The sequence below is a fragment of the Balaenoptera ricei genome, chromosome 10, assembly GCF_028023285.1.
Source record: "Balaenoptera ricei isolate mBalRic1 chromosome 10, mBalRic1.hap2, whole genome shotgun sequence".
Classification (NCBI taxonomy): domain Eukaryota; kingdom Metazoa; phylum Chordata; class Mammalia; order Artiodactyla; family Balaenopteridae; genus Balaenoptera; species Balaenoptera ricei.
The window spans coordinates 24,116,089-24,137,966 of record NC_082648.1 but is presented as its reverse complement, the minus strand read 5'-3'; the positions used below and the strand labels follow the sequence as shown (position 1 = coordinate 24,137,966).

The 21,878-nt window shown below is 33.6% G+C and overlaps 1 protein-coding gene across 5 annotated transcripts in view; it reads right to left on the bottom strand.

Annotated features, from left to right (window-relative positions):
• Nucleotides 1–21,878, bottom strand: part of CCDC91 (coiled-coil domain containing 91) — a 425,558-nt gene that overhangs the window by 187,984 nt on the left and 215,696 nt on the right. For all 5 annotated transcript variants that reach the window (XM_059935542.1, XM_059935544.1, XM_059935541.1 and 2 more), the window contains exon 7: nt 20,031–20,108. In XM_059935542.1, coding sequence (XP_059791525.1) covers nt 20,031–20,108 — 78 coding nt within the window. The remainder of the gene's footprint in view (nt 1–20,030; nt 20,109–21,878) is intronic.

The window sequence follows — 21,878 nt, the reverse complement described above, 5'->3', positions numbered from 1 at the left end:
AGCTGCTGAAAAAAAAAGAGAAGAGAAAAAAACCAGACATATTTCACTGGCTGACAAAACTCCACATCCTCTCGGCACACTGTAATATCCCATGGGCCAAGCATGATCTTCAAGACCACAAATCAAGTAAAAGCAGATGGAAACTTTGAGCAATTTCAAACATAAAAGAGCTGCCCCCCAGGAAGTTCACACCCCTAATGTGAAAAGGTATAAGGCAAAGTGTGGAAGTCAGAATCTTAAGGCAATATTCACAAAAAGTAATAAAACTTGGGAGACTAGACAAACTCAAGTGAATAGTGTAAACGCTGGAAGCTCGGTCAGTTAAATATAAAGATGTTAACACTATTCTAAGGGGAACCAAATCAACACTGGAAGATGTTCCACCCACTCACTTCCTTATTGGAGATGTTTACGATATTATCATCTTTTTTCGTTTCCTTTTTTTTTTTCAGGCATTATATGTTATAGTTAACATGTTCCCAGTATTATCTTACATGCTATTTATAAATCCTAAATCATTCTAAAATATGCATTTAACCATATACATAAGAACTCTTTAGCAAATATTCTATTTTTGAAGGTCTATCTGTATAACAAACTACTCATAATCAAAATAGTAAGTTGAAACAGACACATGTCTTATAGAAAACAGACCTTTGGTACATTCGCCAAGAAAAGAAAAATATGCCAAATCTCTTAAATAATCTCTGCTTTGAAAACAGATTTACTTGGTTGGAAACAACATGCATTAAGAGGATAAATAAATATGTATGTATTTTTTAAAATTGGGACAAAAATATTTTGAAAACCTCTGAATAAGTCTCAAATCTTCAAATAATTAACTTTCTTTTGCAAATGTTAAACTGTCTGATGATGCTACTACTCCTATAATTCGATAGTTGTCACTGTGAAGCTGAAGAATTACTAGTAAACTAGTAAAGGAAAATAAACCTCTGACCATGGTTTAACCAAAATATAAAGAACTGCTAAACAAAACTGCTTTAGCCCTTCATTTATACATTATATGTCCTCTAAAGATTCCATAATGATAATTTATAGAAGACATTACCAATTTAACCTCTTAAACTGTGACTAGATAATGTAAAGCTCTAATTTACCTTTGGCAAAATACAATACTATTCGTTGGACTTCAGAAAATTTAAAGGATGATACAACTATGGACAATTCTGTTGGGCATATTCATGGCATCTTTTGTAGAGAGAAAAATGCCATTCTTTTGTGGGACTTGAGTTATGGCAGAATTGTTTTGCTTGATGGTAAGAACTGTTTCACTTCCTATTTGCCGTGATTCCAAATAATCCCAGGTTAAATACCCAGTTGTGATTTTCTAGTAAATTATACCATTTGGAGGGACAGGTAAGTTAATGAAATAAAATAATATTTTCTCACCATAATTAAGAAACACAAATGAATAGTATTTTTTCCTCTGGTGATTGATTTGTAAACTATATACTCATTTTCTTCCAAACTTCAAGCAGGCCAAGTACCACAGGATAATGACAAGATTTTTTAAATAAAATAATAAGATTTCTTTAAAAAAAATTGGCCTATAATACTGAACTGTGGAATTATTAGTGACAAAGTCCAAGTAAAGGAGATAATGTTCAAAAACCATCTTTAGAACTAGAATATTAATTATGGACATACTTAGCAATACACAATGGTACTAGCTACATGCTTCTATGGCTTGATCTATCATTATATAACTGGATATTTGTTTTCCTATGTAATATACCATAATAACTGCCTTAAAATTTCTTGTGTGCTCTAAGTATAAAAATGAACATTAGTCTTAACATTTCCCTGTAATTTTTTTTCCTTTGTAATTGTCTCTACAGATATCAAAGACACAAGGAACCCTTCCCTTGGGCTTATATTGAATACAACACTACAAAAAGGTACATGAAAGAATTATTTCTTTTATAAGCTATTTTAAACTATTCTCAACACAAATAAAGCACTAAGGCTCTCAGGGTATGTAGAGGCAGAAAAACAAAGATGTATATAAACATTCGATAACGAAAAAAATGCTACCAAAGGCAGGGAATGTTTTGCTAATTTTCAACAGGTTTAGGTTTTAGCTTCAGTCTTATCAGAGATTTTCTGTATCATCCCAGGGGATAACTTAACTGAGCTTGAGCAAAACTATTTACCACACTTCTTCAAGAATAATTTTAAAGGTGTGAACAAGATCATAGATTTCTTTAGTACAGGAACTATGTCATCTTTATACTCATCTTTATATATCACACACAGCTTCTTACAGAGTTCTTTGTACATAGCAGACACATGCAATAGCTATTTGGTGAGTGACAATCCTTGTATTAAGATTAATATTTTAAAATCATAGTATAAATTATACCAGTATTCATTGGAAAGTTCACTGAGCTTCAAATTATAACTACCAAGTTCAGTTACCAAATTTGTTCCTGTTAATCCCTAGCAGAGATCTGAATATTTTTATTATTTTAGACTAGGAATGTTCATTCTTTCTACTCTACAAGTATAAATTTTGAGTAAATAAAATACAGTATGTGAAGGACTATAAACTCCTTGAAAAAAAGTATGTTATAAATTCTATAATGATTAGACTCAGAGAAAACAAAGATATTAAGTCAAAAACCACCCCACACCAACCCATAAGCAGTAGATAGTTTATTTTTAATGGAACTGAATATACACTGGAATTTAAATGAGTAGAGAAGTATAGCTCAAGTGGACTACTGCAAACCAAACTACAATCCACTGTCCTAACAAATCCACAGAATTATCTTCGCCCTTGAAACAGCCCAATTCTATTAGATCTGATTCTAGCCTCATCAAATTTAATTACTTGTCCAGATTTGCAGAGCAGATGTGTCTAAAGAACCAAATGGTCTCTGAAACATTAATATCATGTTGGTATTTAGCACATAACCTTAAAAGAACACTTCATAGTTAATTTTAGGCAGTAATAATTAAAATTACTTTAAAAGTCAATCCTCTAAGTCATGCTTTACAAATGCAGAAAAGTATAAGCTATGGAGCAAGCTAGAGGCAAAACATATAATAAATATCCCCACTAAAACTGAAGCTCTAGGAGAATAGGACTCTGTGTTTAATTCACTGATTAAACACAGTGTTTAATTCACTGTAGGTACTATTGTACCTACAATAGTACCTAATATATAGGTACTATTATAATTGTAATTGGAATATATGGAATATGTGTTGAATGAACTGAAGAAATGAATCATGATTTCAGTATGCCCAAGCCTTATTACTTGCCTAGTCATAGAGAAACTATTAAAACATTGATGTTAATTATGTCTGTTAATTGTATTCTTAGTTTAGCTTTTTGACTGCAGTAGTACAAATTAATTGTTGTAAACGGTCATTTGAAATCAAGCACAATTTCATCTTTCTTGGAAAAATATCAGAGTTTGCTTTTCAAAAATCTGTTTCAGATCTTTCCCAATTTTTAACTAAAAATAAAATAAGCAAAACTAAAAGGTATCAGCAAAAGAGTAAGTTAGAACTCTGAAGGGACACTTTTATGTTTTTTTCTGGAGTAAGTGCTATTTTTGAACAAAATACTACTTCAAATTTTGCAAGGCTCTTAAACTGTTGTTAGCATGTCTTATAATATTCCCTCAAAGTTTCAAACATATAAGCAAGTTTGTTATTCAAAAGGAGAGCCTACTTAACTGATATATATGAAAAATGATGAATTTCAGTCATTTCATTGAATGATTCATCCATCTTTTTCCATGAGCTCTACATACCTGTTCTACAGATAAAGAAACAGACACGAAGGTTAAGAAATGAGCCCAAAATCATATGAAAAGACTAAGTGGAACAAAGAACTGAATTCAGGTCCACCCTCTTGGTTCCCTGTTTGTCTTAGCCATTCCAACCCGGTAAAGCAGGTTTCTCTTCATGAACTAATCACTTATTCTATTTTATAGCCACTTAATTATTTGCTAATTCTTCATTTATTCAACTAATATTTACTGAATGCATACTTTATTCCAGACATTGTTCTAGGCACTGGTGATGCAGCCTGAACAAAACAGATATGGGCCTGACTCCCCTGAATTTACATTATTGGCAAGCAGATAGGGAAAGTGGGGAAGACAAGGAAGATTGGGAGGTACACAATAAACAAACCATTTCTGATGGTGTTATATGCTATAAAGAAAATTAAGAAGGGATAAAAAGGAAAAGAATAATGGAGGACAAATTTTTCAGAGAGGAAAGTCAAGAGCTCTCTTGAGAAGTCACAAAAGGGGGAAAAAAATTCATATATTAAGCCTGAGGGAAGAAGACTTCCGTCAAAAAAAAAGTACAAAGTCCTAGCATGGGAAAAAGGCTGATGAGTTCTAGAACTAGAAAAAAGGCCAGTGCAGATCATATGAACCAGGGAATTCCATCAGATTCTATAGCTGCACCAGACTTCCAGAGGACCAGAATTATGTAGAACCATGGAAAGGCATTTTAATTCTATTCAAACAAGAAAGTTTCTATAATCTGATACATAGTATCTTCAAACAATGTTGCAAAGTATCAAAAGCACTCAAATGCTATCAAGAATTTCTCCATTAATAGACAATTTGGAAGAAAGAAAATACGTAGCACTGATTTTTGTAGGCTACACATATACAAGTAGGTTAGAAACATAACTAATGCACCGTGCATGAACATTTTTTATTCAGTAGAATTAAGAGTAATGCGACTATCCTCTCTGGTAAGGAAGGAGTTAATCCTAATAAGAACTAGTTGAGGGACTTCCATGGTGATCCTGTGGTTAAGACTCCACGCTCCCATGCAGGGGGCCCAGTTTGATCCCTGGTCAGGGAACTAGATCCTGCATGCGACAACAAAGATCCCACCTGCCTCAACTAAGACCTGGCACAGCCAAATAAATAAATAAATATTTAAAAACAAAAAAACAAAAAACAACCAGTTGAGTGTTTTTCATGGTCTCACAGAAAAGTGCCATAGATATGCTACAAGTATATCTGGCAAGTAATACTTACTTGAACTTTATCTGGAAACTTTGTCTATTAGCATGCAGTTCTTCCATAATACTTACCTTCTTCATTTTATACTGAATAGACTGGCAACATAGATTATGAAAATGAGGATATAGTGTCCAAATAATGGCAGCTGACTAACTTGTCTTAATGTTCAATGACTCCTGGCTAATCAAAAGTATCTTTTGCCAATTTTGGTATCTAAAATGTCAATCTATAGCTTTGTTGGCTTATCATTTGGGAAGAGAAACTGACAGTTTGATATATACATACATATATATATATATTTTAAGACCTCAGTGAGCTAGTAATTCAATTGTGGTACAGATTTAGTTGCATTAGAACAGAAACATTAGGCTATCTCTGAAAACAATATTTAGACATTTTAGAAAATTTTGTTGGAATACAAAAAGAATCAATGGGATTAAAATGTATTAGTGGGGAGTTCCCTGGTGGTCCAGTGGTTAAGATTCCGTGTTTCCACTGTGGGGGGCACGGGTTCAACCCCTGGTCAGGGAACTAAGATCCCATATGCTGCGTGGCGCAGCCAAAAATAAATAAATAAATAGAAATTAAAAAAAAAAAACACAACTATCACTGGGAAGTGATTTAAAAGTACTATGTAAAAAAGGACTAGGGAGTTTAACTCTCTAGAGGAAAAACTTCAATCTCAACTTAAGGCTTAAGTTTACTCAACTTAAGTTTACTCAAAACTGGATCCAAATTCAAGTTTAGGTTCATGGTCTCCCACTACCCAGGCAGGCAGAAGTTAGGCAACACCAGAACCATTAAGTTCAACCCTTGGGGAGAATGAAGGTGCATGTTTCTCAAGAGTAAACTCCAGATGTGTGAGGAGTGATAGTGATGGATTTGGTCATATTTCTTTTTAGAAAGCAGGACAGAAACTAATACCTAAAATTATGGGTAAATGGATTAAAAAACAAAAGATTCTGCCCTTCCTTTTCCTTAACTTAAACAAGCAGTAGTATCAAGGTCATGTTGAGGCTGCTGAAAATTTACCTTGTTACAGATCTAAAGCATTTGGAATTACAGTGATCCTAGGTTTTTCTATGTATTTGAATTACAGTGCAGTGGCACTATACAATTCAAAAAGAAAAATGTGAAATTATGGGTATAGATCTAAACATGGAAATTCAATACAGTCTAACCATGCTATAAAGTGCATTGGAGTCTGTGAAAGCCAAAGAAAACCTTTAGGACAGAGGGAATCATTCCTGTTGGCCTAGTTGTTAAGGGATTCTAGTAACATAAGAGTTGTTACCTCAAACACCACAAATGTCTCCCAGTGAAAATTTCTTTTGTGCCATGGACAACACATTAAAATTAAGAAGTTTCTAAAATTAAGTACAGCAGAGAGACGCTGCATGTCTGCCTTCCAGCTACTTTAAACTTCTGAAAAGCTGCCATATGGACATGCCTCTCCCTCAGATGCCACAGTATTATTCCTTGTGACTTGAATAAGAGCTACAGTTTCAGTTAAAAAAAAAAAAAAAGAAGAAGAAGAAGAAAGAAAGGAAGGAAGGAAAGAAAAGGAAAAAAAGAACTCTGACTAAATCTCTTCAGAATCTTTCATAGGATTAAATGAAGCACCTAGTTATTAAACACTAAAGACCTACACATCTCATTTTCTGAAATATCGGAAACCACAGAAAGAAAGAAACCCATATAGGTGTCAGAAGTATCTGGCTTAAATACACAGTCATTAACCTTCCAAGGAGGCAGCATAATTTGTTGAACAGAGTCCTGCATCACGCTTTGAATGACCTGGCTTTTATTTACAGCTCCTCCTCTGCTTGTATGTGTTTGATCAAGGCACTGTGTTTCTCCGTGTCTCAGATGCCTTATCTAATAAATAGGGAGAATAATAGAGTTTCTTCTCTGCCAGTAATAAAGGAATTCTGTGAAATGATGACAGTTAATTTAATTCTTTATATTGATAACATTTCAAAATAGAATTGTTCTAACCATTTGCTGATTTTTGAAAAGTAAATTCTTCATTTTCATGATAAAGGAAACTCATGCTATGTGGATTCAAGTTAGGATCAACATTATTTCTTAAGTTACTAGATTTAAGACCATTAAAATAATTTTCCTCCAAATTAATAGAGATCCATTCATTAAACATAGATCTCAAAGATTAGAAAAGAACTTTTACTCACATTGAAAAGCCATCAACATTGAGAGAGATAAGACGATTCATTTAAATCAATTTTATTAGAAGACATACTGACAAAGATTAAATTTTCCTTTATGTTTTCTTTTTGATCACAAAGAGAAGAATGTTGCAAACTTAGATGACAATTTAACATACTTCAACTGGTTCTTTTTCAGTTAAAAATTAACCATATATTACAGAAATGATAATGTTCGGGGAGATGTGTAAATTATTTAAAATCCATTGGATTGGGCACAAAACAATCAGAAGTGCCATCCCCAGCACTGGAATAGGTGCCAGAGGCCCTGGCAGTGCTGAGCTCTAGCTTAATTGTGTGGGGTTCGGGTGAAGCCTCAGGGGAAGGGACAAAGTCATCAAAGTGGCTCAGAGGAGTTGTTAATATATTAACTAGTATGGAAGTATTTCACCATTATAATACAAAGTAGTGCTTGTTGGCACTCAAATTAGGTTGTTACAACAGATTAATTACCAAAAAATTTGGCTACATGAATATCCTGCTAAAATACCAAAACAGGATAGCCTTGGAACTTGGTGCTTCTAACTATATGGACTAAATCAGATTCTATATGGATTATTCCTCAAATGGAATTCCTTTCTCACTGCTATAAAACAATTTGATGATCAATTCACTGCAAATCAGAGATATGACAATTTTAAGCAAATTATCCCACCTCTGGAAGCCATAAAGCTTGAAACATAGATGGAGACTGATACCCAGACAGTAATGGGAGCAAAATTTAATTTTTACTATGCATATTTCCATATCTTTTGAATTTTGTATTGCACACATATGTTCCCTTGTCAAAAAATAAGATACTTTGAGCAAATCATTCTACTCCCTAATAATTTATCCTTGGTATAAAATCTATATTCTCATATATCATTTCCCCAAAGTTGATTAACTAGAATTTAACAGATAAAATCAAAACCGGCTGTCTATTTTGATACTGGATCACACACTAATTAGAAATGTGACAGATATCTTAAAACGCTGTTCTTCAAATGTCACTGGTTCTTACATCTCTGCTTTCCTTCCTCAGAGTCAGTGTTTTATAGTTCAGATTAAAGAATAAAGTTAACCACCCCTCTTTTATAACTTTTCAAACAGGCAAGAAATTAAAAAACAAAAAACAAAAACTTAGGGCTCCCCTAGTAGCGCAATGGTTGGGAATCCACCTGCCAATGCAGGGGACACAGGCTCGAGCCCTGGTCCGGGAAGATCCCACATGCCGCGGAGCAACTAAGCCCGTGAGCCACAACTACTGAGCCCGTGTGCCACAACTACTGAGCCTGTGCTCTAGAGCCTGTGCTCCACAACAAGAGAAGCCACTGTCATAAGAAGCCCGCACACCGCAACGAAGACCCAATGCAGCCAAAAGTAAATAAATAAAATAAATAAATTAAAAAAAAAACTTAAAAGTAGTTTCTTGCGTACATATCTTCATTTGGACTTATAAGAATAACTTTCACCAGTTTATCTTTTCTGCCTCTAAGAACTGTGGTATACAGTCTTTCACTAACTGGACTACTGGTTTGCCAATAAATAAACTGAATAAAAATAAATCTATAACAGACATCAATTACTTTTTTTCTAAAGTCTAATTACTATGTAAGTCTTCAGTTCTATCGAAAATTGAAAATGCCTGATTACAGACAGACCTTGCTGACAATTCAGTTCACTAGAATAAATGGAAGATTAAGAACCACATAACTGATACATCACATCGACTGGAATAGTTACAGAAATGATATTCTTTACAGATACTACTATATAATCCCTCTTCCAGTAATGTTACAAGATGTAGAAACCTCCTGAATAACCTTGTTAAAAGGAAGGTTTGAAAAATACTTTCAACCCTATCAGAACAAAACAGATCCAGCCTCATTCAACATGGAAAGCTAATATTATTATGGATGGAAGGTACTTATAATAGAGCGGATTGACTTTTCATGATAATAAGCAGAAATCTGTAATTTATCAACAATATCTGGGTGGAACAGACTCATATTGATAAAATTCCCAAGTCTGATCAACATTAGTCATAAATATTAGCCTGATGTGTTACAAAAAAGAACCCATAACATTTAAAGTGCATTTTGGAAGGTAAGCCAAAAATAACTAATGGGGAAAGGCAGATCTTACATGTCTTAAGAAACAACTAAGTAAAACCTATTCATTAATTCTTTTGTTAATCTTTGGAGGTATTTTTCAAGGTCTTCTCTGCAGCAAAAATTTGAAATTTATCTCCTCAATACAGAATGAAGTCTCCCCTTCATTCCTTTGACCATCAGGCTGAAAATCCAGTCACAATATAAAGGCAAGCCTTAAATCTATATTAAAACAAGTTTTCTTGCAAGGTTTCCAATGCCTTTTGGCTTTGGCCTGGCTAGAAAACCACAAGAATAGCCTTGCATGCAAAATTCTGGCTTAGCTCAGGAAACTCAGAGGCACATAAGAACTATTTTCAACTACCAAACCTTTCTCAATCCTCTGCTGAGGTTAAGTTTGATGGGAGGGATAAGAATGGACAAGCCAAGTTGTTAGTTCCAAACCAATCACTAGTATCTAGCATGCTGTTAGGCCAAATGCTATTGGCAACAGCAAACATCTTTATTTGTCCAGGAAAAATCTGATCATATGATAAAAGCTGGAATTTATAAGAATCCTTGTTCAATCAAATAACTAAAACTATAAATTTATTTCATATCTTTGGGTTAACAAAAGGATGGAATTAAAAAAAGATATATAAAAGATCTCATAACTTCATTTTTACTTATCCCCTCTTTGCACAAAAAGTTAGCAATCTCTAATCAAGGGAATACATCAAAAGAAGAGAAAAAGTTGTTCCCCCTCCTTGGAGCAGAACTTTATACAATAAAAGTAATTCTACACCCTGGGAAAAATTGGTCTCCAAAATGTATTATGTTCTCCCTTATAAAACAGTACAAAAAACTCAAGAGTTCAAATAAAATACTAGCAAGTAGATGCTTTTGAAAAATGGAATACAGCAGGCATGTGATATGCCAAGCTGGCATCTGACATATGTTACACTGCTAAAATTCAAAGCAATACTTCACTAAAGGGACTTAAGACATACTTAACCTTTGAGAAATGCACAGTGAACCAATATTCTCAATAAAACCAAGGTTGGTCAAAATGGTAAATAAATATATCAAGAGTTTTAATCAAGATAATTTCAAAACAACTGAAGTTTATATAGTAATTTTGCATCGTTTTTCACTTATGAATAGTGAAAATGTGTGTCTGATAAGCTAAAACTCTACTGCATCTGATTCAATACTCTGATACTTAAACACAAGAAAAACATCAGAAAATTCTCTTCATAAAATGTTCTGAGACTTTAGAAAAGAATCTGTCCATTCCTTGCTTTCTCTTTAAAACAGTCGAATATTTATAAGCACTATTCATGTGTCTAGCACTCATTGGCTTTTGACATCTGGGTTGTAATACACCAAATTAAAGATCATCAATTCAGTCAAGCTTCAGAAACAAAGACTGCAAAATGAGTATGTGTCTATATATCTAGTTGGGTGGAAATATCTTGAGATATGTAAATATACATAAATAAGCATGAGTTTTGTAAATGTACTCCACTTAGCCAAAAACATGCACACAAAACACAAGGGTGAGAAAAGAAAGCTCTAGAGCTTGAGAAGAGGGTATAAAAACCCTTCTAGTTTCAAGATGAATGTGATGACCAGGAACTAATTTTCATATCACCAAAAAAACAACACAGAAAACATCTCGCTTAGGCACCCACAAGAGGGCCAAAAAACATGTAATAGACCTTAAATCATTATAGTTATAATTTATTTGGTGTTTGCATATAAATATTAAATCAAAATGCATTTTCCTTTTTGCCTTTTTCAGGCTAATTTCTAATCACCATTTTACTAATCTGTCAACTATGTCAAATTCAATGTTTCAACACTTCTCCTATCTGCTATGATTTGAAAAATGTCTAAATCCCTTAAGTTTAAACAACAAAAACAACAGAGTATAATTTAATTTGAAAAATAAACAAGTTGAGCCAGAACCAAGAAAATAACTTGTAAATCTAACTTTAGGAAGAAATAAAAAATTCTGTATACTAAAGTTTCAAAAGGGAAGGCTCTTTTTCTAACTGATCTATCTTAAAGCAAACACCACATGAAAAAAAGAAAAAAAAAAAAAGAGAGGGGAGTCTTTTGTCATTGCCTTGAAAAAGAAGATTCAGTATATAGTAGTGAAACAAAAATATTAACCAAAAAATATGTTATCTTATTTGTGTCAGATTGGAAGCTTCAATGAACTGGACTCAAAGTAAAGTAGAATAAAAACAACATGTTAAACTTAATTTCTTGAGTACTTTCCACTCACTGTTACAACATGTTAGCAAAAGTTCTAGCTCTGAACTTTAACACACTGAGTCAACTAGTACTTTCTTTGGAAAATTCTTCCCCAAAGTTATTTTGGATAAAAAGAAAATTCATTTCAAGAACGTGTCAACATCTAAAATGGTTTTACCTCAAGCGCTCATATAAAGTATATTAATTGAATATATGTATACAGAGATACTTCTGAAAAGAAAACCAAGAAGCAAACATATCTATGCAAGAAATGGAGATAGTGAGATACTTTCTCTTTAAAAAACTAGGCATCATATTCCCTAAGTAACAGAATTACATTTATTTTAGCAAATATGCCTGTATTTTTTCCATGTATGATTTTCTTTGTTAGTCTCTCTGTGCTACTATACCAATACACCACTATAAAGAAATTTTTTCTTAGACTGATCACTTATCCCACATAAAGGAAAACAAGACACAAGTTTTAAAAAAATCTTAATGTGGGATAAATCTAGTTTCTTAGTTACAGCTAAAACTTTTGTTTCTTTTGTAACTTTTAAAAACAGAGAGCAGTCCTTCTGACAGTCATTTAGATCTGTCAGAATATCTCTCATTTTTTTCGTATGGAAAAATTTCCCAGTGATTTCAGTCTAAACACACACACACACACACACACACACACACACAATCTTGACAGGTTCAATTTAGATAATAAAAACGGGGGAAATGGCAACAGGCTGAAATAGATAGACTATATTGATAGGCAAACAAATATGTAGGGATAAGACAATGATTAACAACCCCCTTAGGGTAGCAGAATGACTCCTAGAACTTCAGAAAACAGATATCTAGACCCCACCTATGTGAACTGATTTTAAATTTCCAGAGAAGAAGATTGATTGATATGATTTTTTAAAAAGCAACCCAAGTAATTTATTATGTGCTGCAAAAGGTGAGAACCAAGGGGTTAAGATACCCTGATCAATGACAACTGTTTAGAGCATCATAAACAAAATAGCAGCATACTAATACAACTACTCATTATCTTAAAAAAAATGTACTCTGTATCATGGATAGTAATATTTGATAGACAAAACTACAGACATAAAGAACTGTGAAGTCTGAGCCAGCATATACACTAGAAAATGACAATTTCAAGACAAAAGCTCAAATAAGTAAAGGAAAATTCTTATGTTGCTTGTAGTAAACAATCTTAGATGTGGCATGCTCCTATGGAAAGCCTTCCAAGATCTACATTTACTTTACTGTTGTTAATTATCGGAATAAAAGATTTTTTGCCATGAAAGAAAAAATAAACAAAATTAAGTAAACATTATGGGAAAAGTTGGCATATATAGCACATTAGGTTAGTTTTAGCTTTGTTTTCTTCTGCACTTTAACAGAATTTCACATGTCCTTTTCATCAATCTGGAGCAAGCTATTTACTTTCTAAATGAACAAAAGAACGCTGACTTTTTAACAGAAGCCTAGGAATATGAAGGGCTGGACCACGACCTCTTTTCCTTAAATAGGTATTTCTAAAAAAGATTGAAACAAGAATCCACACTGTATAATTTTGAGAAGTAAGCTAATTAATAGTCAGCTGTAAGATAATGACAATACATTAAAATTTCTATGCTAGAAAACTGATATATTGAGTATAATAATAACTAAATAGATAGTATTTATTAACAGCATTATTATTAACCATACAATATTCACTATCTCATTGGGTCCTCACATTACTCCTAAGAATAGGTTCTACGGTTATTCCCTCATTTATTCATGGGGAAATTAAAATTTATATATAAGAAACTGCCCAAGGTAACACTGTTAGTAAGTACCAGAGCTGGAGCTTAGATCCAGGTCTGTCTGACTTCAAAATAATCAATCAGCTCTACTAATAGAAGTTCTTAGCAGTCCCAAAGTAGAAATATTTACAGAGATACAATACTCCTTCAAAGAATTAATAGAATAAAAATATATAAATTATTATATACCATAATTAAAAGTAGAAAAAGATAAGGATATTAGTATATAATACATAATAGTACAAAATAACTTTGGATTTTAAAGTTGTTTACATATGGGGTTGGGTTAAGCAGACCAACATGTGTACATAATTGGAAGCAACACAAAGAGAGCATAAAGAGAAAGGAGGGAAAAAAACATTTGAATGAAATAATGGCTGAATACTTCCCCAAAGTGATGAAAATCAATTTATACATGTAAGAAGTTCAATAATTTCCACATAGGACAAACTAAAAGGGATACACACCCAGATATACCATAGTCAAAATGTTGAAAGCCAAAAACAGAGACAATTTTTAAAACAGTAGAAAAATGACTCACCACACCCTCATAAAGTTTAACAGCTTACTTCTTATCAGAAACAGTGAAGAAGAAAGGCAATGGGATGATATTTTCAAAGTACTAAAATTAAACACAAAATATCTGTCTACCAAGAATCTTATATCCAGTAACAACAAAAAAAAAACCTTTAAGATAGAAAACTATCTTTAAAAATTGAAAGTGAATTAAAGATATTTCCAGATAAAGAAATTTATTGTTAGCAGACAAAACTTATAATAAATATTAAAGCAAGTTCTTCAGGATAAAGCAAGTGAAATCAGAAAATAATTCAATCTACATGAAGAAACAAACTGTGCCAGTAAAGGTAATTATGTACGTAATTTAAAAAATAATATAATTGAATATGTCTTTTCCTTTATCTTCGTAATTGATTTAAACAGCAATTACATTTAAAAAATGTATATAATTGTAAACGTACAAAAGACAAAGTTTAGAGTCAAAGACACAATGGGTTCAAAGTAAAAGGATGGGAAAAGATATACCATGCAAAAAGAAACCATGATAGAGCTAGAGTGGCTATATTAATATCAGGAAAACATAAGACTTTAGACCAAAAAATATTACTAGAGACAAAAACAGCCATCTTCTAAGAGGGTCAATACATTAGAAAGACATAACAATTAAAAACATATACTACATACCTAACATACTATCCCCAAAATACATGAAACAGAAATTGAAAGAACAACAAACGATTCAAAAATAATACTTGGATAATTCAATATCCCTATTTCAATAAAGGGTAGAAAAATGAGAAAGATTATCAACAGCATATAGAAGACTTAAACAATACTATAAAGCAGTACACATCTATAGACATAGAAATGTCTCTACATGCACCTATAGATATCTAAAGAACACTTCACCCCAATCGAAATCACCAAAAAGAAGCTCTCTTACTATGATGGAATTAAATTTGAAATTAATAACAGCCAGAAATTTGGTAAATTTGCAGACATGTGGAAATTAACAAACTTCTAAAGAACCAATGAGTCAAAGAAGAAATAATAAAATACTTTTATATGAATGAAAATAAAAATACAACATAAAACTTATGGGATTAAATAAACTAGGATTCAGAGGGAAATTTTTAAGTATAAATGCCTATAGTAGAAAAGAAAGAAAACATCAAATCAATAACCTAGTTATCCATATTAAAAAACTAGAAAAATAACAAACTAAAGCAAAAAGCAAACAAAAGATCAGGCAAAATAAAGGTTAGAGTAGAAATTAATAAATCATAGAATAGAAAAATAAGAGAAAAAATGAACAAAACCAGTAGTTAATCCTTTGAAAACACCAACAAGATGAGCAAACCTTTAGATAGACTGACCAATTAAAATAGAGGAAAGACTCAAAGTACAATATCAGGAATGAAAGAGAAAACATCAGTACTTACCTTACAAAAATAAAAAGAATTAAGGGAATACTATAAACAAATATATCCCCCCAAAATAGATCACTTAAATTAAAAAGAGGTAAATCCCTAGAAAGGTGAAATTACCAAAGTAACTCAGGAAAAAAATGTAAAAATCTGAAGAGATCAATAACAAGAGATTGAATTAATTAAAAAAATCTCTCACAAAGAAAAGTCCAATACCATATGGTTTCAGTGGTAAATTCTACAAAATTCTTAAAGAAGAATTAATACCACTCCTTCACAAACTCTTCCAAAAAATAAGAGAAGGGAACACACCGTAACTCATTCTATGAAGCAAGTATATGGATAGCAAAGCCAGATAAAGACACCAAATAAACTACAGACCAATATCATTAATGAATATAAATGTTAAAATACTCAAGAAAATATTATCAAACTGATTTATGCAACGCATAAAAAGAATTATGCACCATAATCAAGTGAGATTATTCCAGGTACTCAAGATTGATTTAACATCCAAAAATCAAAGGGAACACATCACATTCATAAAGAAAAAATAATAATTTTCAACAGAGAAGTAGCATTGAACAATATCTTGCAACTTTTCATGATTAGAAAAAAAATTCAAACTAGAAATAAAAATGGAACTTCCTCAACCTAATAAAGGCCATCTATAAAAATCTCACTGATAACATCATACTTAATGGTTAATCCCTATTGTGTATATTTTTGCAGCTCTTATTAAAATTGTATTGGAGATCTACCTGGAAAAATTAGGTAAGAAAAAGAAATAAAAAGTGTCCAAACATGCAAAAATCAATTCTATTATTATATGGTAGCAAAGAACAATCTGAACATGAAGGGTTATTACCTAATAGTTTCTGTCTTGGTAGGTGAAAGCTTTCCTGGTCTTTTGGATAGAGAGATCAGGCTTTTCTTGGGGTCTGTTGTCTGTGCCCATTTGGTATTTCTGGGTTGCTCACTTCTCCAGCACCTTGTCTAGGGCAAATGAGGCAAAAAGAAAGCCTAGGGAACCCAGAATTATGTAGTTACTTGGATTCAGGGTCCCTAGCCAGTCTGCCTTCTTCTGTCTAACTCTCAGAGTCTTATGTCTTTTTTATATATAATGTCCAGGGTTTTTTTTTAGCTATACTTAGTAAAAAGAACAGAAGAAAAAACGTCTACTCCATATTTCTGCAAGGCAGAGATTAAAGCAAAAATAATGCATCTTCCTATGCTTTATTTTTTAGGTTTTTGTCATTTTTATTTTACTTTATATAAAACAATTTCATTTTACATTTTTTCTTTATTTACTAAGTAAATAAATTTTATCTTATTTATTTGGCATTTTTCACTATCTTTTCTAATGAAATCTTTTTTCAAACTCCTCAACAATGTCTCAATTCAGCTTGTAGGGGGAAAAAATGATTGATCACATCTAGTACAGGACAATCAGAAGAATGTAAGATTCCCTAGCAACCAGGAAGGGTGTTAGGAAGGAGGAAGATCCAGCTGCATATTTGAGTAAATGCCTGCATGGGTAGGAGAGGCAAGGGTGTGGAGCCCTGAAAACCAAAAGATTGAGGAAAGCTGTGGTTTTAGGTTCCTTACTTCCTATATATGGTATGCATAGGTGAATGGATATAGAATATATATTCCATCGGACCAAGGAGTTTTATTTTGTTCAGTGCTGTATCTATGATAGTCCTTGACATAAAGAAGAAAGTCAATAATATTTCTTGAATTAAGGAATGAATAAATGCAAAGAGATGTTCACAAAGCTTCTATTAGCCACAGTAATGAGAAGTTGTAATTTGGTTTGTTTTTGAGTTACCTAATGATTAATGAATCATCCATCAAAATGTTTATATGCTGTAAAAAACATATCTTTAAAGATATTAAGAAAAAAGAGAAGCAAAATAAAACAATCAGCGCATGAACTTCTCACGCATGAATTTAGAATGGAAAAAAATCGTTTCTTTTCTTGTTCCATAATGGGGCACGAATCATCAACATTTACATTATAAAGACCTCTAACCTACCAAGAAAACATTGCTTATTTTTCCTATCTAAATTACTTTATTTTTTCCACTTTTTATCAAGTTGATTGTCAGTATGTTTCTAAGACACCTTGGTTGTAATATTTTACACAATAATTAATGTATCAGATGTATTCCTCTTAAGAGTACTGTAATATCTTTGTGCAAAATGTGAAGCTCAGCAATAAATCAATAATATGGAAAGCTATATGAAAAGTATTTATACCAACGTTCCCTACTATAAGAGAATTTATATAGTTTGCATATTAACTGAATACAAGTATACTATGATAAATTAAATATAACTTTGTAGGATACGTGATTTGATACCTAATCCTTTAAAGCAAATTGTAATACTAATGCCTGAAACTTTTAAATTCTCTTTCTAAATGAGTGTCACATAATAATATGAGACAAAGAAGAGGTGAAATGAGTAGCTCTCAACTAAGTTTCTTCAAAATATAATTTGCAAAATATATTTGCAAAGTTGTTACATATGCTTTTAAACTCATTCATTGCTAGTGTTGAAAGTAATACACAATAAACACGTTTTCAGCAAAGGAAATATGTGGAGCTAGAGACAAAAAAAATATTTAAATATCAAATGCTGAGCTTTTCAGAAAAACACAACAATGTAAGTACTTTCAAAACATTTAGATACTGTCATACAGAGTGAAGTAAGTCAGAAACAGAAAAACAAACATCGTATATTAATGCATATTTGTGGAATCTATAAAAATGGTACAGATGAACTGGTTTGCAAGGCAGAAATGAGACACAGATGTAGAGAACAAACGTATGGACACCAAGGAGAGGAAGAGGGGGGGTGGGATGAATTGGGAGATTGGGATTGACATATATACACTAATATGTATAAAGTGGATGGCTAATGAGGGCCTGCTGTATAGCACAGGGAACTCCACTTCGCTATACAGTAGAAACTAACACAACATTGTAAAACAACTATACGCCAATTTAAATAAAAAAACATTTAATTTAGAATTCATAAATATAAATGAGTAAAATATAAATTCATCCAAGAATATATCACTTAATATGCCAGGAGAATTATGTAAATTCCAGTATTTTAATTCTTCCAACCCTTAGCCTTAGGAAAAAAAGAAGATGGTCCAAAATAGATCCTATACTTTTCCCCAACTCAACCACTGTAAAGCTGGTTTGTATTAGTAGAACTAAAAATTCACAACATTATAAAAAAAGAGTCAATAATCACAGCTGTAAAAACCAGCCATTTTTTAATAATCTTCTCAACAATGGCACCAGTTTCTATATTAGTGTGGTCACAAAAATGACCTTTCGTGTCCCAAGACATATCTACCAATTATTTTAATACCTTGGATTTTAAAAAAAAAGTGCTTTTCACTTAAATTCTGGATCTACTTCTTTTTCTACTTTTATCCAAATGACTTGTTACAGGAAGCTTTTTGACATTAAATTATCAGCTAATTAAAATGAAATCAACTTCTATCATGTCTAGGAATGAAGTTGAATCAATAAAAAAATGTCTATATTCCACATATGGTAGAAGGATTTTTTAAACATTTATTGTAATAATTAACAATAAAAAAATAAACTAAATGCCTATTTACACAGGTATAGTTAAACCAATTATGGGGTGTGTGTGTGTGTGTGTGTATATATATATGTATATATATATATGTATATATATATGTATATATATGTGTATGTATATGCATATATACGTTTGTATATGTGTGTGTGTATATATATGTATACACACATATATATACATATATATACACACTGTGGAATACTATAGAACAATGACAAAAATAGGATAAGTTTATATATACTGACAAGTAAATATAGCAAGAAACAAAAGAACAGATTGAGTAGAACAACATTTTTCTAAAAGCAAATCAAAATTATACAGCATGAGTGTACGTGTGTGTGTGTGTGTGTGTGTGTGTGTGTGCATGTGTGTGTGTGTGTGTAAATATAAAGAAAAACCTCTAGAAGGATGCACATAACACCATTCACACTGGTTACTTCTGGGGAGAAGTTTTTGAATTTGATTTCAACAAGAATGTATTCCTTAATTACTTGATGGAAAAAAATGATCTAACATAAAATTTAGGGGGGAAAAATTTTGTCATTAAACTCTCAATTTACTTTAAATGATTAAGCTTATGCAGGCTTATTAGCTTATCCAGAATAATACTGTATATATCACTGATACTGACATTTATTATAATTTTTATTATTACTTAAATGTACCCAAATCTATTTAATTTGTTTAAGAAAAAAAGCTATGACAATAATTTTCAGATTTATATCACTTTTTTTTTCTATAAAAGGTGGAACCAGAGTAAAGACCAAAAAAGCTAACAACCTAGCAATTAATTCTACAGTATTTTGTTTTCGAACTTCAATCCTGTGTTCTCAAATATTCTGTAAGTTCTCAAATGCAGAGCAACATCTAGCATTACCTTTGTAATCTACTAAGTATGCTTTCAATGAACACTTATTAATCAATGAAAGGAATTCTATACCAAAATAAGACTACACTATAATTCTATAATTTGTGTAGCATATGTCTATGTGTGTAATTTTTTTTACTAAAGTTTGCCAAAGTTTAAAAAAATAAAGAAAACAGACTCTCAAACCGCTACCTTATATTCATCCACAATAATGCTGAGGGCTTCATGACCAGCTTTCCTCATGTCTTCCAATTCTTGTTTATGTTTTTCCTGAAAGAAAGTAAGTAACTAAGCCATGATTTGTTCTTTTGACAAAATAACAACACACCATTGACTTTTGCATCTATAAGTGATTGAGTAGCTTGTGGCACGCAGCTGCAAACAAACAGAAAAACTATTTTTAAAAAAAGTTCTGTTTAAAAGCATTCTGCAGGGCTGTGGCAATGAGAAATTAAAGGGAAACAATAACTGAGAAAGGAAAACCATGCTGAGAGGTAAGGTAACACACAGCAATGGTGTTATCCCTTGGGGCATCTGGCAATTCTGGACCTGGATCTAGAGACAGGAGGTCCTGTGTTACTTCAACAAGCCAGGACCTTTTTTTTTTTTTTTTTCATTACTTCTCTAGTAACATATACATGCCAATAGTTTAATACATAATAAAGTTTGAGAACCAATGGATTAAGGTAATCAACCCCCCATTCTACCTTTCTAGGAAAGGAGACGCTTACCTCTCTTTGGAGAATGTTAACATCCTACAGAGCCTTTCCAATTTTTCAAACACAATGTACAGCTTTCAATGCAAAATTATCAGAGATGGTAAAAGATGAGACCAAAGAAACAGAAAACAGAAAAGACAAAAGAAATAGACCCATGTGTGATTCAGAAATTATTTATGAAAGAGTTTAAAATATGTATGAATAATACATTCAAGAAAATAGAGACGGAGGAGAGAAGATGGCGGAAGAGTAAGACGCGGAGATCACCTTCCTTCCCACAGATACAGTAGAAATACATCTACACGTGGAACTGCTCCTACAGAACACCCACTGAACGCTGGCAGAAAACGTCAGACCTCCCAAAAGGCAAGAAACTCCCCCCGTACTTGGGTAGGGCAAAAGAAAAAAGAAATAACAGAGACAAAAGAATAGGGACGGCACCTGCACCAGTGGGAGGGAGCTGTGAAGGAGGAAAGATTTCCACGCACTAGGAGCCCCTTCGCGGGCAGAGACTGCGGGTGGCAGAGGGGGGAAGCTTCGGAGCCACGGAGGAGAGCGCAGCCACAGGGGTGTGGAGGGCAAAGCGGAGAGATTCCCGCACTTCCCGCACAGAGGCTCGGCGCTGACCAGCACTCACCAGCCCGAGAGGCTTGTCTGCTCAGCCGCCGGGGCGGGCTGGGCTGGGAGCTGAGGCTCGGGCTTCGGTCGCAGGGAGAGGACTGGGGTTGGCGGCGTGAACACAGCCGGAAGGGGTTAGCGCACCACAGCTGGCTGGGAGGGAGACCGGGAAAAAGTCTGCAGCTGCCGAAGAGGCAAGAGACTTTTTCTTGCCTCTTTGTTTCGCGGCGCGCAAGGAGAGGGGATTCAGAGCGCCGCCTAAACGAACTCCAGAGACTGGCGCGAGCCGCGGCTATCAGCGCGGACCCCAGAGACGGGCGTGAGACGCTGGGGCTGCTGTTGCCGCCTCCAAGAAGCCTGTGTGCGAGCACAGGTCACTCTCCACACCGCCCCTCCCAGGAGCCCGTGCAGCCCGCCACTGCCAGGGTCCCGTGATCCAGGGACAACATCCCCCGGGAGAAGGCACTGCGCGCCTCAGGCTGGTGCAACGTCACGACGCCTCTGACGCCGCAGGCTCGCCCCGCCTCCTCCGTACCCCTCCCTCCCCCCAGTCTGAGTGAGCCAGAGCCCCCGAAGCAGCTGCTCCTTTAACCCCGTCCTGTCTGAGCGAAGAACAGACGCCCTCAGGCGACCTACACGCAGAGGCGGGGCCAAATCCAAAGCTGATTGATCCCCAGGAGCTGTGCGAACAGAGAAGAGGAGG